The 17,433-nt window shown below is 41.2% G+C and overlaps 1 protein-coding gene across 3 annotated transcripts in view; it reads left to right on the top strand.

The window, feature by feature from the left end:
- Positions 1–15,572, top strand: part of SLC25A13 (solute carrier family 25 member 13) — a 205,506-nt gene extending 189,934 nt beyond the window's left edge. For all 3 annotated transcript variants that reach the window (XM_057550355.1, XM_057550354.1, XM_057550356.1), the window contains 4 exons: positions 3,713–3,851; positions 13,797–13,955; positions 14,050–14,140; positions 14,413–15,572. In XM_057550355.1, the coding sequence (XP_057406338.1) occupies positions 3,713–3,851; positions 13,797–13,955; positions 14,050–14,140; positions 14,413–14,599 (576 nt within the window). In that variant the 3' untranslated portion in view covers positions 14,600–15,572. The remainder of the gene's footprint in view (positions 1–3,712; positions 3,852–13,796; positions 13,956–14,049; positions 14,141–14,412) is intronic.
- The last annotated feature ends 1,861 nt before the right edge of the window (positions 15,573–17,433 follow it).

Raw genomic sequence — 17,433 nt, 5'->3', positions numbered from 1 at the left:
CAACCTTTGGCCGTTTTGACAGGAGAGGAAGGTTCAGAGCTCAGTTTCCCCCAGTGCTCTTTCATTACACAGCCACACAGCCATAGAGGGGAGGGTACCTCTCTCAGGTCCTAGGGCTGCTTCATACCTTGCTCAGTGGAAATGAGAGTTTCTAAATGTTTTCACCTGCTGGCTAGATGGTCCTGCCTCTGTGGAGCAGACATAGTGGCCATTCCACAGGGTATCTTTCTTCCTTCACTTTCCCTTTCCTTCCTGCTTTTCAGATAATCAAAAACCTGAAACGTCTTACAGAGTCTCACCTTGGCTCCAGCATGCGTAAATTATTTAAGCACATTGTCTGATCCCTGGTAGGAAAAATACAGCATACTTCCGACCATTTTTCCTTTAGTGTTTCACAGTGTAGCTCTGCCTTTTCCTTAGATGTGGTCTTTCTTTGTTTGTTTGTTCATCTGTGTTTTGATCAAGTCATTTTTCTTCTTAGTCATCTGGAACTGTTTTCAAACATCTCTTAAAGCATGTCACACCTCTTATTAGGCTCTATTCTCACACTGATACATGATTTACTGTCACAATTTCAGGAAAGCAGAGTTCCTTCTTGGGAGAACTCAGCTGCTTCTTCACTTGGCCTTACTCTTCTTGTGTCACAGGGATGTTTCTAATTTCAGGTCACGTATCAGTGTATCCCAGGCCTCTCATTTCTCTCTTTAGTTGTGGTGTTTTCTGTGGGAGTTGGCAAAGCCAAATCAGTGTCACCAGGAACATGTCTTAGGCCCTAACAGCCCAAAATTTTGTTGTTTTCTAAATTAAATCAGACAGTAGTTTCTGGCTCCTGGTTGCTTACACTCTGAAATAGGCAACACTGACGTAGGCAGATACACAGCATTGAGAAAGTGTAGACAGTGTGGAGCCGTGTGGAATCTACTCCTTGTCTATCTTCTACTTACTTGGAAAGGGTGGTGTTTGGGTTTAAATGAATGAAGAGGAGGTAGCTAAGAGGTTGATGTGCCTAGCTTAGCAGTCATCAAAGACGATGTAGAGTGATAGGTGTGCCTTGATTGATCAGATGAATGGGGCATTGAGTAGCTTTACCTGAGAGGAATCAGGCCGACCAGGAGAGGAAAATGGGAAAGTGAAGTCATTGCAAAGCTTTGACAAGGGTGACAATACCGGGCCTAATCCACAGGACAGCCAAGACCATGATGATGGTGGAGTTTTTAAAACAGCATATAGAAAAGAAATTTAGGCAGTATGGCTGAGGAGATGTTAGACCGTACCGCCCCCTCCCTCTCCCACAAAAAAGAAAACCAAAAAACTGGATAGCATGAATTTAAGGGGGAGAAAAGCATAACTGAACCACAGAAGCATGACCCCGACTGTGGAACGGTTGATAATATTACTGTGGAAGGTGATGCTCCAAAACATATATGGTGGGTGCAGTGTTTATCTCTTGCTGGTGAAAATTAAGGGCACTTTAAGTTTTTAATACTTTCCTATTTTGTCTGTGATAGGCACTTAATATTTTCTAATCAGGGGGGAAAAACATGTTAAAGGGAAAATATTACCAGCAAAAAAAGAAAAAAAAAAAATGAGCAGAGCGTATAGACTGAAATTCTATTGATGCAGAAATTTGGGAGATGAGGTCCATAGTAAAAACTAATAGATTTAGTAAAAAGCAAGATTTGTGTGAGGAGGAATTTTATCATCCTAAAAATTACTCCAAAGTGATTTGTTTAGTAAGTCAGTAATATGGCAATTTTTTTTTTTACTATATTGAAGGAGCCAGACATGAAGAAGATTTAACTGATCTTAATATGAGTTGGTCATTTGGTATTTAATTTGAATGTCTCCTGGACAGACTCTGCATGTGAGCAAATAGCGAACAGAACTTATGGGAAGGTTTGTAGGCAAAATAAGGAAAAGGAAGTGAAAATAGACAAATAAATGAGTGATAGTATTGCCCTTACACAGTAACTCCCTGGATTATAACTTTTTGAAAAACTAATCATCAGGAAAGGATTGGACGCTACATGGATACTGGTGTTATACTGTACTTTTTCCCCTTGAAAAAACTGGGAGAGGTGGAAAAAACTTGAGTGTCCTGAGTTTTGGACCTGTCTCTGGCACTGCCTCCAAGGAGGTCCCTTAAGCAAGCCAACAGCAAGGCTCTTAATAAACGTGCGATTGATAGGTTAACTGTCCTGGGCATCAATTTGCACATGTATAAAATGAGGAATTTGGGTGTGGTGAATTTTGTAGTTCTTCTTTTCAGTAACGCATTTAACAGTTTGGGTGTTAACAGAAGTGTGGGCTGATTGGCCATACGTGATGATGGGGGATCTGTACTCAGAGTGGCCAGAGGCAGCTTAACACATCCATGGGTGAGTTGATTGAAGAATAGCCGACATGACAGAATCCAGATTCCAAGCATTTGTTCTGGTTGGAAGGATGGGCCAAACTAGGATGAAGTTTAATAGGATTAAACACAAAGCCCTGCTTATGTTACTTGTTTAGGACAACTAATTAAGTTACAGTAGACCTAGGTTAATAGCGGTTCATATGAAAAAGACTAAGGGCTTTATTACCCACAAGCTCAGTGTGAGTCAGGAGTGTAATGCGGGTGTCAGAAAAGCAAAGGCTGCAGTAACAGATGTGTAGTGTTAAGGAACTTTGACAGATTAGAGGCTGGCATCAGGCAAATACCCGAGAGCCAACATCACTAGACCTCAATAAATGTCACTGGGCTTGGCTAGATCTGTGGAATCTGGATGGATTCATTATTTTCCTTGAAGAATCTCTAAATTTGATGAAAATTTTTAGGCATTAGAAATCTGTGAAAGAAATGGTATTAAATCATTAAGTATTGAAAAGGGGGGCTTCTGAAGGTAGGTAGGTTTAGCCTACCTAAAACACAGTATATGTCTTGTGGTTTTCATTAGAATTTTATATCGTATTTCTGGGCATGCATCAATTTTCAAGGCCTCCCCATGGCATTATTTTGGCACCAGAAATTATTTGGTGAAGACTTTGCCTTAGTTGCTAATTGTTCTACACAGAGCTCTTGAATATATAGGAATTATTATAAACATTTTAAGGCTTTAGGACAGGCATTTATCAATGTTTCATAAACCCTGGGGCAGTCGGGCTAAGTATATGAATAAATTGGGGGAATCCATGAACCCCTTGAAAAGGTGTCTAATTTTTTACATATGTGTAATTTTTTCTGGGAAAGAGTCCAACATTTTCATCAGAGTCTCAAACAATATGAAAAATAAACCCCTTCCCCTACCACCTTTATAATTTGTCCACTTTCTAGTGTGTAAATACAGAGGTATCTTGGTTGTTGCTGCCCATCTAATGAGAACAGATCCTCCTTGAAATGCCAGTGACCTGCCGTCAATTAGGGATTTAAAAGGATGTGGCAGGCAGACCTCCGAATATGTTTTCATCGAAATCTTACCATTAGAATAAACAAGAACTCTCCGCTCGCGCTTATACCACACAGTAAAATGTTTTATTTTAAAATACAAGATTCTGATTTATTACTTGCAGAATTTGGGTTATATATATATTTTTTTCTGTTCCCCTTTCAACTTGTAAGTACAAATTTGGTCTTCTCCAGGAATATTTTGTTCTGAGGGAAGTTCCAAAGAAGCTTGATCTTCTCAATGGGATATGTGTTTCATGTGGTTTTTCTTCCTTTTCAAACGTACAGGGTGCCAAAGCATGCTTTCTGCGGGACATTCCTTTCTCGGCCATCTACTTCCCATGCTATGCTCATGTGAAGGCTTCCCTTGCAAATGAAGATGGGCAGGTTAGCCCCGGAAGCCTGCTCTTAGCTGGCGCTATAGCCGGTGAGTGTCCTCAGAGCTCTGTTCCCACCGTGCCACTGCACTGGAATTTTTGCTTATAGTTCTCGACAGGGTACATGTGAGATGACTTTAGATTGCTTTGAAGAGCTACTGTAATGAAAGGGAAAGAAATGAATCTTACTTCTGGCGGGTTAGACTATTAGACAAGCTTAATTTCTCAACTCCAAAAAAAGCTCGTTAACAATTGGTGCATTTGTAGTATTGTTGGATTCCAATTCAGGTTCCATGTCATTTCATAGTTTCACTTCATGGTGTAAGAACAAGAACTGTTCAGTCAGAAGTTTTTAAAAATGTTAATACTTATGCCTTAAAGGTGTCTAACCAAAATAGTACATAAAACTTGTCCAGAATTTAAGCAGTAGTTATTGTCATTGAGAGAAAAGAAATGGAATAGAACTAGAAACAGCTTGGGTCTATTAGATACCTGATTCCTGCTAGCTGTGTAAGGTTGTAAGATTGGGACGGGGGGGGTGGGGGGTGTGGGGTGTGTGTGTATTGAATCTCGGAGAGAAATGACTGTCTTCTATAGTGCTACAGTGAAAGTATCAACAGAAGAAAATAGATGCAGACGTTGGCTTCTACATTCCCAGTGTAAATCCTTAGAGGAAATTTGATTATAGCCCCAGCAGGAATGAGTTCATTCTTTGATGCTTCTCCTTGTTTAGAGACCCTAAAGGCTAGAACAATCTGGATTAGCTCTCCAGGTGATGACAAACACTTAATGAGTTAACAGACCCTAAGGCAGTCATGGGGTGCCTGGGTCCAAACAATTTTGATACAGGTGTTGTTCTCTTCAGACATGTGGCTTGAGTCTCTTGAGAACTACCCCCTGCTTTGAGAAGTTGTTTGCTGTTTTGTGAGCCCCGTGTCCTGCCTGTAGCCTGGGGAGCCCTGGAGGCGGGAACCCATGGAGCTCCTCTGTAATTCTTGGTTAATCCCTTTTCTTCAGAGGTGGTGATGTTGGTGTATGAGGCAGGGCTGTCCTCTCCTGGCTGCTCAGGGAGCCTCGTTGTATGAGTAGCAGTGAGACCACTCTACCTAAATCAGAAAAGCATGATCTCAAGACTCAGCCATAGAATTCCCTTTTTTAATCCCAGTTTAGCCGTTGACTCACTCACCATTTCCTTTATATGTCATTTACAGATGTATAAACGATAATATCTTTTGAACCGAAAGGGTATAATACAATTTATTTCCAGTTATTTACTTGAAATAAGGTAGGACCTACTGGGGAGAAGTAACATACCACTTAGTAGTATGTGACCTCGGGCAAGTTACTTAAGCTCCCCAGGCTTGGTTTCCTCAGCCATAAAGGGAGATGGTAATTGCACTGACTGGAGAGAGTGGTTATGAGGCTCTAGTGAGAGCACCCATGTGGAGGACTTAGCTTGTAGCCTGGCAGAGAGTAAATACTCAGTACATGTTAGCCATCATTATGTTGAATCCAAGAGAATCTGTCTGTAAATCACTCCAAAAATCAATTGCGAAATCAGAAGATAAGTATTAGAGCTCAGATCAAAGTCTAGGACATTCTCCAAGCTTTGTTTTCTTTGAACCACAAAAATATTGCCTTTAACTCTTCCCTTGGAGAAGATAGCTACCCAGACATAATTTTTGTTTCTGGGTACAAGTTTTCCTGGGTGATCCGTGCTGCCAGAACTGTAGAAATTACGAGTGGATTTTTTTTCTCTTTTAAAGTTTATTGTCTTCCATTTTTTGTAGGATTATGAAAATATTGACCATTGTAAAATATTTGGGAAGTATCGGAACACGTAAATAAGATAACAGTATCCATTATTCCATGACTCTAAGATAATCACCATTTAATATTTTTGCTAATTTCTTCCCCCCTTGGATGGTTTTTAACAGAACTGTGATCACATTATAGGTATGTGGTTTTCACTTAGTATCGTTTCGGAAGCATTGTTCACCATCACAGCAAAATGGTTCATGGCATGTGCTGTGGGGTCAGACCATCCGGGTTCAAATTCCAGTTTCCCTGCTGAGAATTGTATGACCCGAATGACTCGGCTTGTTTCTCCACCTCTATATGGAAATAAGAATAGTCTTAGTCTCGTAAGATTATTATGAGGATTAAGTGAATTAATGGATATAAAGATCCAGGAAAGCACCCGGCACATAAAAAGTATTTTTAAATGTTCAATAATAATATTAATTTTCTAATGTCATTTAAAACTTTGTAAACAAAATTTTTAATTGCTGCATACTTGTATCATCTTCAATCTTAGATAACAAAATTTTTTTTCAAAAAAAAATTTAAATACATGGTATTGTTAAAAAACATCTTTGTGCATAAGGCTCTTCCCCCTATTTTGGATTGTTTTCTTGGGAGAAATAAATTCTCTTAAGTGAGTTTGCTGGTTTAAAAAAAAAAAAAAATTATGATTGTTTTTAACGCATTGCCATGTCCTTCTTGAAAGTTTGAACTGCTTTACATCCCCATTCTGCTATTATTTCAGCCCTCTAGCCATCCTGTTGTCTTTCAGAGTTGTTTTCCACATACCTTCTGTATTAGTTATTTGTTGCCACATAATAGGTTACCCCAAACTTAGCAGTTTCAAACAACAAATGTTTATTATCCCAGTTTCTGTGGGTTGGGAGCAGCTTATCTGGGGACCTGTAGCTCGAGTCTGTCATGAGGTTGCAATCAAGACGTCAGCCAGGGCTCTGGAAGGCCCGACTGGGGTCGGAGGACGCACTTTCAAGACGGCTCAGTCGCACGCACGGCATTGGCAGGACGCCCGGCATTGGCAGGATGCACGGCAGTGGCAGGACCGTCAGTTCCTTGCCACAGGGGCTCTCCGTAGGTCCTTGCATGTCCTCGTGACACAGCAGCTGGCTTCCCCCAGAGCAAGACCAGAGAGAGCGGGAGGAGGGAGAGGGAGGGACAGGGCAGGAGAAGTTGGGGGAGGAGGGAGAGAAGAAGAGGGAGCAAATAGAAGCTGCAGTGTCTTTATGACCAAGGCTTGTAAGTCGCACTCCTTCATTTCCACACCGTCCTATTAGCCCTACTGATCAGCCCTCCGTAACGTGCACGAAGACGATGGAGAGGTGTGAACACCAGGAGGTGAAGATCACTGAGGCCCATTTGGGAGCGAACTGCCACGCTGACTATAGAACGTTTACTTTCATTTTATTGTCCATCTTCCCCTTCCCTGTAAGGCAGGATAATGTAAGACAGACTTTGTCATTGGTTTTTTCTTGAAAGGACAGATAAGCCACAAAGCTTGATGGTCTTTATCTTCCACAAACCTGTATAAACTATGTAATGAGAACTAAGCTACTTTCTTAGTTTCATAACAGATATCAGAAGCCAATGGCAACTGTCATAACCTCCATTCTCATTAAAGTTAGGGATGTTTCTGTTATCCAGTTTTTTAGCCTTATTTGGAGGTTCCAGTCAATGTGGTAAATATGAAAAGGAAGTAAGAGGCATAAATATTAGAAAAGAAGAAATGAATCTATCATTATTTGAAAATGATTGTTTACCTGAAAATCCAAATTAAAATGCCTAAAAATGTATCAGAGTTAATAAGGAAGATTAGTAATGTTTTTTTTTTTTTAGTAAGATAAACACAAAATCTATATCCAGTGATAAGCAGTTAACTGATGTCCTGGGAGGAAGCAGGGCCACCCTCTGCTGAGGGTAGAGCCTTGCAGGCGTGCTCGGCCAGGGAGCTGAATTCGGTATGGAAAGGGCAAGAAGACTGTGGTCAGAAGTGTGCCCAGTGCAACACCATCAAGAAGGGCAGTGAGCACAAAATGCACCACACGTGTGTGGGCTGTTGGCTGCAAGCCAGATCAGACCCCCATGTTCCTCTTGTGGATACCAGGGGAAGAAAGGCATTTCCTCAGGAGAGGACACAGTCATGGGGTGGGTATGCACAGAAGCCCAGGAAGTAGGTCCTAGGGCCAGAGTGATCTTTGTTTTCATTAAGAGAAAGGAGAAAAGCTGATCTCAAAATAAGCTATGAGGAATAGTAATTGACCACTAACTTATTTATTATAAGAAATGTCTTAATACTATTTTTTATATGTTATATAAAATACACATTTTAATATAAAATATAATTTTTATATTTTATATTTCAATTTATCTCTTACACAGGATACGTATATTTTTTGTTGAACAATACTATTATACATAAGATGGATCTGGGTTCAGTGAACATGATTTTATCTTTTATGTTTTGACAGGAATTTCAGTTATTCAGCAAGTATTACCTTACTTTCTCCAAAAATTTGATTTGATTTAAAGTTAGATTGCTTTAGTAATATACAGCTTTTTAACAGGTGGTTGTTAGTATCTTAAAACGTGGAGAATATTAAATTTGTTTAGGTCTACATATCTAGTAATAAACTGGGAAGATCTTTAGATACTGGGAACGTCTCCATTAATTCACAGGATCGAGTTAAGACCAACAGATATTTGAATTTATGTTCATCAGCCAAAGTGCCTCATGTGTCAGAAGGTGAGGGTTGAAGCAAGGGGCCTGAAATTAAGGGACCAAATTCTGACTCATCTAATTAAGTGTTACTTTTTTGATTAATGAAAGGCATTTCAGTATGGTTTAGGGATAATATCAAATGAAGGCTATCGAATACTTCTCAAATGTTATAGACTGACCGCTCATCCCAGATGATCTTGTCAGAGTGGAGAGGTAGAGGAACAAATCAGACTGCAGTGATGGTCTTGTGATCTTGTCTTTGAATTAATTAGCTTTAGACTAAGTAGTAATTCAGGAATATCTTTAAAAGCTGTTCAAAACACAGATATGGAAGAGTTATGTGTGTGACTGATCATGATGCTTTTACAAATGTATTAGAAGAATTAAGTTGGGAGAAAAGTACCATTGGCACATAATTATATAAAATGTAACAATTTTTTAATTATGTGGACATAAAACTTAAGATAATTTAAAAGCAATTCTTAGATCCTTAAAAAAAAAAAAAAGAGTAATGGAGAGGTTGGATCAAGGTAATGGACTGAGCATGTTGATCCGTCTCTCCTCCCAAATACCTTAAAATGTTAGAAAATACATGTTAAAAAACTCCTTATTAGCACCAGCCTTCAGAAGATAGGAACCAAAACCTGAAACAAGTGAAAAATGCCACAGCCCAAAACACCGGCAGGAGAAACGACTTTTATTAATGTAAGAGCAAAACCAGATAATTTTAACCTCGGAGTGAACAATAGATAAAATGCCTTGAGCGTTGGGGGAGGTTTTAGGGTAAATCATTAACAAGAGTTAAGGAACTGCATGTACTGCAGGAAGGTCGGTTTGCTCCTCTTTCTTCTCCTTTTTATATGGAACTTCAGGCAACATTTGAATCGAGGCTAAAAGCCCAGAGCTGTATTCTAAAGGAAGGAAACACTTGCCTGGAGAGGGCAGTTGTAAAGAACTGAAAGAAAGCAGGGCAAGGCTTAACGGTAATTCCAGACCTTTACCACAGATGCAGGGGGGAAAAAAAAAGAACTAATAGCAGCTCTTCCAAAGAGGGGTAGGAAATAATTCCTTCTACCTCCAGAGTGAAGCACCCCGCATTGCAGGATTTGGAAGGTCCCTGCCCTGCCAGCCTATCTTAGCACCGGCATGCAGTTACGGGCCTCACCCATTTCACAAACTCTCTCCATTCAGGAGAGAGGCCTGTGGGTGAGGCTGGCCCAGAGTGTGGTGGAAGCTGTCCACAGCACAAATCAGCCTGTCCTTTGAACTTGAATGTCAGTAGACAGCCAGGGGTCCCCTCAGACAACAAGGAGCAATAAGGTAAGTAAACAGAAGAATTACAGAGAAAACAGGCAATTCAGGGAACAGAGGAGAACTTTTAAGAACTATAATTAGGGTCCTCAGATTTGAAAGAAACACTCAGTAAGGAGGCTTTCTTGAAAGTTAATAAAAAGATTGCCAAAATTAGAAATCCATAAAAAAAAACACACACCAAATTTGACACATGGAAAGTAAAGTCATGGGAAAAAACAAACAAAAAACTCTAGAATATGGATCACAAATACAGAGATGAAAAATAACAGAAAATTTAAGAGATACGTAGGATGAATCTGAGACGTCTAACATCTGTTTAATAGGAGTTATCCAGGGAGAAGCAATAAGGAAAAGAGGACAGAAAACCAATCAGTAATGGAAGATTGGCTTCTTGTCTGCGGTGCTGGCTTCCATCAAAATGCTGAGGAGAGCAGGTCTTGATCTGCAGTTACGTTGCCAGCAGGCACGCTTGCCTTCAGGAGCAGGGGCCAAACCAGGGTAGTCCCTCCCAGCCAGGACTCACAGGTACCCCTCACAGACCTCTCGGAGGCAAGGTGAAAAGTGAACTTAAGAAAGAGGACAGTGTGGGCTATATGAAACAGAGCAGATAAAAGTTAAACCCGAGAGTCGGTCTGAATGACTGCTAGCCTTGGCTTATGTGTTTTTGTACAAGAAGCGTCGTTGGGAGGCAGGTAGTAGAAAGGGAGACAAAGGGAGGGGGCACCACCTCCTCAGCTTGCAGAGATGTCAGTGCTCATTCGTTGCACACACTGTAACTCACACCTGTGTAACAAACGCTTATGATATTTAGACAAATTGAATTAGTCAGGAAAGGGTGGAAATCAAAAGGGAAACACCTAGAAGCAGAGAAAATAAAGACCGTAACTAACCCAGGATGGCAGAAATCAGTCTACAAGCCACAACTGAATGCGTTCAGTGCCCCTAGTCAAAACAAACACTTTTAGCCAAGTTGTGAAAGAAAATCTAGTCACCTGAAATTCGAGAAAACGGTGACATAGAAAGATGGAAAGAGAATGGATTGAAAAATATGTACCAGGCAAATACCAACAATAAGCAAGTGTAGCAATATTAATGTCAAACTAAATGGAATTCAGGAGTTTAAAAATAGCATTCAGAAGCACAGAGGCATATTTTACACTTGGAAAAGATAAAGTTCACTAAGAAGCCTCTCTGTATTATCAACATAATATCATCTTATAAAACCTCAAGTTAAAAGTATGAGAATGTGGTATTTTCTCTTTCTAAATGAAAATCATTACACTTTTCTTAGAAACTGATACATCAAGTAGGTAATATAGATAAGGGTGCAAAGGGATTCTGGCAAACTTAACCTTGATCCAAAATACATAGATATTAACTCTGTGTCCCATAAACAGAGAAGCACATTTTTTTTTTTTACAAATACTAATGGGATATTTGTGAAAATTAAGGCTGACTTACCCCAAAGTTGTATTTTTTGTCATATGATATCTGTTTATTGGTCTTTGCTGGGTTTTCTTTTTTTTTTTTTTTTTTTTTTTTTTTGAGGTACAGTGGAGGTACAATATTATATATAAGTTTTGGTTGTACAGCATAGTGATTCACAATTTTTAAAGGTTATATTCCATTTGTAGTTATTGTAAAATATTGGCTGTATTCCCTGTGTTATACAATATATCCTTGTACCAAAGCTGTGTTTTGCCAATCATGCTTTCTTTTTGTTGTAAATGACCTTCTACTCTCTAGCTGCTGGGCACCCCCTTAAAGCGTTATAATTTTTTTATTGACTGGAGAACACCCAAGTTGTCCCAGTCACACAGGTAGCAGGTGGCCCCAAGGTCTCACCATTTGTCTCATCACTGAAGCACCAGCTGGGCAACGGTCCCCTTCCTGTTGAGGAACCTAAAAGCTGCCTCCCTGTTGCCTAGCCTTCTCTTGCTCTCCCATCTTTGGGAAGAGAGAAAACTTGACCTCTTTTTGTTGTTGTTGTTGTTGTTGTTTTTATTTGGTTGCACTGGGTCTTAGTTGTGGTACGTGGGCTCCTTATTTGTGGCATGCGAACTCTTAGTTGCGGCATGCATGTGGGATCTAGTTCCCTGACCGGGAGTCAAACCCGGGACCCCTGCGTTGGGAGCACGGAATCTTAACCACTGCACCACCAGGGAAGTCCCAAGACTTGACCTCTTGCTCAGCGTTGTCTTTACCCTTTTGCAAGCCGGGAGAGACCAGGCAAATTGGCTCAGAGTCTTTGCCATCCCTGACCCCCCAAATCAACACATCTCCGGTGGCCAAGCTCTTCCTGGTAGATGCTGCCTTCCTGGCCTTGCTCTGGAGCAGGCTGATGCTATTCTCCAGGTGAATTTAGCAAATCTCCACACCAGAAATCCCCTGTCCACAGGGATATCCACAGTCCCTCCGAGGCCCTGGCAGCTGTCCTCCTGGGAGAGATGGGAGCTGGGGGCGGAGAGGATGAGAGTCATGTGCAGGCCGCCATGTTTCCAGTACCCCGCCCCCGCCAACACACACACCAATCACTTTTTACCAGACAACTTGCTAAACATCTTACACGTTTCTCTTGGCATTTTTATTCCACTGATCAATGTCTTTCCTCCCTGCCCTCCCCAATACTTCTCTCTTTTTTCATAACAAGTAGCTATTTATGAAAACTGCCCTAACTGAAGGAAACTTTTTACCCATTTTATTGCTTGTATGTCTTTCACATTCACACTCTGACATGCCTGCCCATGGTTATAGGGAGGATTTTATTGCGTGTCTAAAGCAGACAGCCTTGCTAAACTCTTTCTAAACCAGGAAGTGAAACAAAATTGGTGGTGTGAACACAGTGGGTTTCTAAGCATTTTTCATGTTTCCTTCCATTATGTTGGAGGATAAATTCCTGGCTCAAAGTTGAAATAATTCCTCTAAGCTAATAGGAAATTCAGTATGACTTATCCAGTGAAGCACTGGATATAAAGTGAGCTTTCTCACATGCAAAAACGTGATGCATTTTATAAAAACTGTTAGGATGAATGTTTGAGGAGCTTAGTGTAGATGGAAGAGGAAAAGATACAGCTTAGTGATATAAATGCAAACGTGTACTCTGCAGATTTCCCCCGGGCACATACGCACACACTGTAACTTTAAAGCTGTCTGTTAGAAGGATGAGATGGAGTTGTGAGCCAGACCACGTTGGTTTGGACAGAAATTCTTACAGAATTATTAAGCCTTAAAAAAAGCAAAGGAGATTTATGCATCTGCATTTGACCAGTTTGGTTTGGAATAGGTTCATAATGGAAAAGTAATAAAACCATAAGAGACAGTGTCTTCTGAGTACAGTCTCGCTTTTAAAATATCTAAACATGGGCTGCCCCAGTTTGGATAAAATGACTGTAGAAAAATTTCCCATTGGTAATTTTGGGAGGGTTTTTTTTGTTGTTGTTGTTGTTGTTTCTTTTTCATTGATTATCAGCCAATATAAATTCTAAGCTTTCTGTCATATTTTTTCTGGAGATGTCAGTCATAGGAAAGAGGAATCCTGAAGTGTTATCTGTGGGGGCCTCCCCTTCAGGTCACTCCACACACACACACACACACACACACACACACACACACACACACACACAGTGTTTGTTTAGCTGTCAGTAAAGTCTTTTTCTGATGTAAATGAAGAGGTTAGGGTTTGGAAGGTGGGGGGGGGTGGTTGAGTGTGTGTGAGAAGGCACCTCCGGTGACTGTCAGAAAAGCAGGAAGAGGAAACGGATAACAAGCTTCACCTCTGAAAAATCAGACCTAGTAACTCTGATTTCCACGGGAAAGCAAAAGAAAAAACAAACAAAATCTTTCTCCGTTTGTTCTCAGCCACTCGAAGTCATCGTCTTGATAATTCCTTAAAACTATTTAAGAATATAAGCGCAACAAGCAGAGGCTGGTGATCTGGAGACAGAGGCGTGTTGCTCCTCTAGGTGTGTTGGAGCCTCCATCACTGCGGACGAGAGTCACAGCTGTGCTTCCCAGAGGGGACAGCAAAGAGGCATTTGATTTCATCCGATTCTTAACTTTCTTTCCACGGCCGGCAGTTCAAAGCACAGTTCTTTTTATATAGTGAGAATGTGACCGGACTGCGAAGGTGTTGTCTTTCCTGCAGGTATGCCTGCGGCATCTCTAGTGACCCCCGCTGATGTTATCAAGACACGATTACAGGTGGCCGCCCGGGCCGGCCAGACCACTTACAGCGGAGTGATAGACTGCTTTAGGAAGATCCTTCGGGAAGAAGGCCCAAAAGCTTTGTGGAAAGGAGCTGGAGGTATGGAAATAATTTGCTCTTAACTAAACCTTTGGTGTCAGGTGAATTTTTAAAATCTAATTGAATCTGTTATTTCTTTTTTTTTTTTTCAAAGCTCGTGTGTTTCGTTCCTCCCCCCAGTTTGGTGTAACTTTGCTGACCTATGAATTGCTGCAGCGATGGTTCTACGTTGATTTTGGAGGAGTGTAAGTATCCTGCTAAATTTCAGCTGCTTCTAATACTCTGTTGTCATTGAGAAAGGTATGTCAATTTAGTCCCTATGATGAAGTAGAAAAGATGTAGGAAAATCCTGAAGTCATGTTATCAAACTCATTTCAAAAGGGAATATACAGCTAACTAGAATTCCACAATTCCTCTCTGATCCAGACGTTAGCAGTTTCTGAACGTTGTTTTTACCAAGTTAAAAAACAAAACAAAACAAAAACTCAGATTCTCGCTCTATTTTCTCTCCTTTTAGGAAGCCCATGGGATCAGAGCCAGTTCCTAAATCCAGGATCACACTGCCTGCTCCCAATCCCGATCACGTTGGGGGCTACAAACTGGCAGTTGCGACGTTTGCAGGGATTGAAAACAAATTTGGGCTTTACCTACCTCTCTTCAAGCCGTCAGTATCTACCTCACAAGCCATTGGTAGAGGCCCGTAGGAGGACCGTCCCTGGGCTATTGCTATGGCTTTGTTGTTACTGCAATAAAGAATGCCCCATCTTGGACTGAAGCAACACTTCATTCCTTTCACTTCCATCTCCTGTTTAAATTCAAGTCGAGGCTTTTTATAAGGTGAAATCATTTATTTTCTGTGTGGTTTCTTAACCTAGATCATTGTGAAATTTTTCATAATTATTCTTTGGGCCTCTGCTCACAAACCTTTGTGTCTGACATTTGCTGGGATTTGGTCAACACTAACCTGATTTGGAGGAAGAAGCAAGTCTGAAAACAAATTAGAACCATTCTCCTTAGGATTAGGATTATAGTCCCGAAGAGGCGATTGAGAGGGGATCATGGTGCTCAGAGCAAAAGTGTTCTGTGTCTGTTTAACCTGGTAGGAGACTGGGTGCATATTTATGAAAGTAAAAAATACTGGAAGAAATGAAAACATTATCAGAAATAGCCAGCCTGGCTTCAGATTTTAAGCATGCACTAATTCTGTCTCTGGATTATATTATGAAGCTTTTATGTGAAACATGTTTTTTTGTAATGAAAACCACATTGAAGATGTTTAATAATCATATTCTGTTACTGGTACTAAGACTACTAGGGAGAAGTCTTTTGTGCTTTAGCGAGAGTACTGTTGGCACTGTTCTCTGTAGATGGAGAAACCAGGATACGCAGCATCTCTCCTGATTCTGGGTGACTGCTCATATGAGGCACATGTGCTGATTGCTGCCTATTTCAATAAACACTGTAGAAAAACGCGTGCCTGCCTGTTACTGGTACCTACCCTCGCCGCCTCCCAATCCCCCGTAATTGGCATCCATCTGCTTTTAAAATCCATTTTATCTTGAATCATGGAAGAAAAATACATTGCAATACAAGTTTTTATTTCATTTGTGGTGCCTTGCACAATGGTCAGAAGGCTCATGTGTTTGTGAAGAAGGAAATAAACTATTTTTAAAGCTACTGAATTGTTTGCTCTTGTTATGTCATGTGGCGAACGACCGCAATAATTGTCATCATTGGACTCTCTGTGTTTCATGTTGAGGGCGATTTGTTCGTATTGGCACGGATATGTCCTCGTCTTTCAAGGTGACGTGTACCCTTGTCTTCAGTATGCCCGTGTTCGGCGTGAATAAGAGAAACTACATTTAACCCCAGATGAGCGAGGAACCTAGCAAACTGACACTTGTTCTAGTCATTCTCGGTGCTTTTGGCAGTTTCTTATCATGAGAATTGATATAAAGCTTCACTGGCAGTTGGGCTTGAAAACTGGTATGAAATGGCAATGGTATTTTCTAATTTTCTCTGACTCTTCCTCATACCAAAACCATATACCACTGTGTCTGACCTTCGGTAATATTTGGCCAACACTGTAATGACCAGTGGAAAGGTGTTATTCTTGAACAGAACTTAGGGCTCTTCTTCTTAGGCTGCAATCATGCTCCTGAGGAGGCTGCTGAGTAACTTATCAGCAGTGAGTTTGAACTTTCTGTTTCTCCGAAATTCACCTCCAGATTGCACAGCCATCTTTCAGTCTCTTGTCTTGCTGTAGGTCAGCAGGTTGGCATTCAAAGTTATTGTTCAAAATTGGAAAATGCAGACACCATCCATGAGTCTGTTTTGTTTTGTTTTTTTCAGTGAACAAAAGCTTTGTTATTCTCACCAGAGATAGGACAAATAAATACATGGCTCCCTCATGGTTTTGGTTTGGCAAACACCAAAGAGAAACCCCTCCGTCTCCCTGAACTCACCCCTAATCCCTGCTCAAAGTGACAAGTGGTATTTATATTTTAATCTCAAAGACCAGTCACAAGACTCCAAATATGTCTTAGAAATTTAGGTGGTGTTACAATAACAAAGCACTCAAGCTTTGGTATTTTGAATGTGGAGAAAAGTCCCCGGGTGTAAATCACTGCATTCCTTTTCTTCACGTGCTTGAAATTTTATAGAAGATCAAATTTTCATGGTATAAACACTGACCCAAATCTCAAGACATGGTGCATTGCCCTGCTTGCTTCTTTAAGAGCTGCTGCATTTGTTGGGAGAGTGTCTTGGCTTCCCTTAGACGTACCTGTAGCTGAGGGCGATTCTCTTTAGTAAGTGAGAAACCCGAGGTACCAGGAAGCCAAAGGAGATAGGGCCACAGGGCTGTGTTTCTTTAAAAATCCTCGGCTTCATCTGTTCAGGGATAGGCAGTGACCTGAGACACTTTGAAGGAGGCCTAATTTCCATCTGAGTTGTGCTCAGTGGGTGGTGTGACTGTGACATCCTTGAATAGAACTGCAATCACCGTGTGGTGAAAACCACGTCAAATTTGTTCTGGGTTTTTCTTCTTCCTGAAGTGACAGCACAATACGTCGGCAGTGCTGTGGGTGCCGTTTGCAGCTGCTCCTTTTCCTCGATGCTGAGGAACTGAAAGCTGCGTGACTCCCACCCATGGGGACCAGCCTCCCCCCATGCCCTGCCAGCGCTGGAGTGTCTCCCTCTGCCCTTGGTCCACCCTGGTGACTGCTTGGGGGGTGGGGAAGAGGCCTGACTTTTGTAGCAGCTTTTTTTTTTTTTCTAGGAGGGGAAAAAATGTGGAGCTGACCACAGAATGAACACACTGATTCTTGGGTTCCAGTCGTGGCTGGGTTTCTTGAGGCTGGGTGGCATGCTGTCGCCAAGCTCATGCTACACCTCATAACCCACAGCCATTCGCTGTGCTCCCTGGGGTCGCCTTAATCCCAAGCAGCCGGGGTTGCACAGGGGAAAATAAGAATTCTGGCACAGAGAGGAGTCATTTAAGTGCTTATTGCATTTCAAGCTTCAGTTTTTACTTAGC

The sequence above is a fragment of the Balaenoptera acutorostrata genome, chromosome 7 (assembly GCF_949987535.1).
Source record: "Balaenoptera acutorostrata chromosome 7, mBalAcu1.1, whole genome shotgun sequence".
NCBI classification, from domain to species: Eukaryota; Metazoa; Chordata; class Mammalia; order Artiodactyla; family Balaenopteridae; genus Balaenoptera; species Balaenoptera acutorostrata.
Note: the sequence above shows the minus strand (reverse complement) of the source record. Positions and strands in the feature narration are given on the sequence as shown.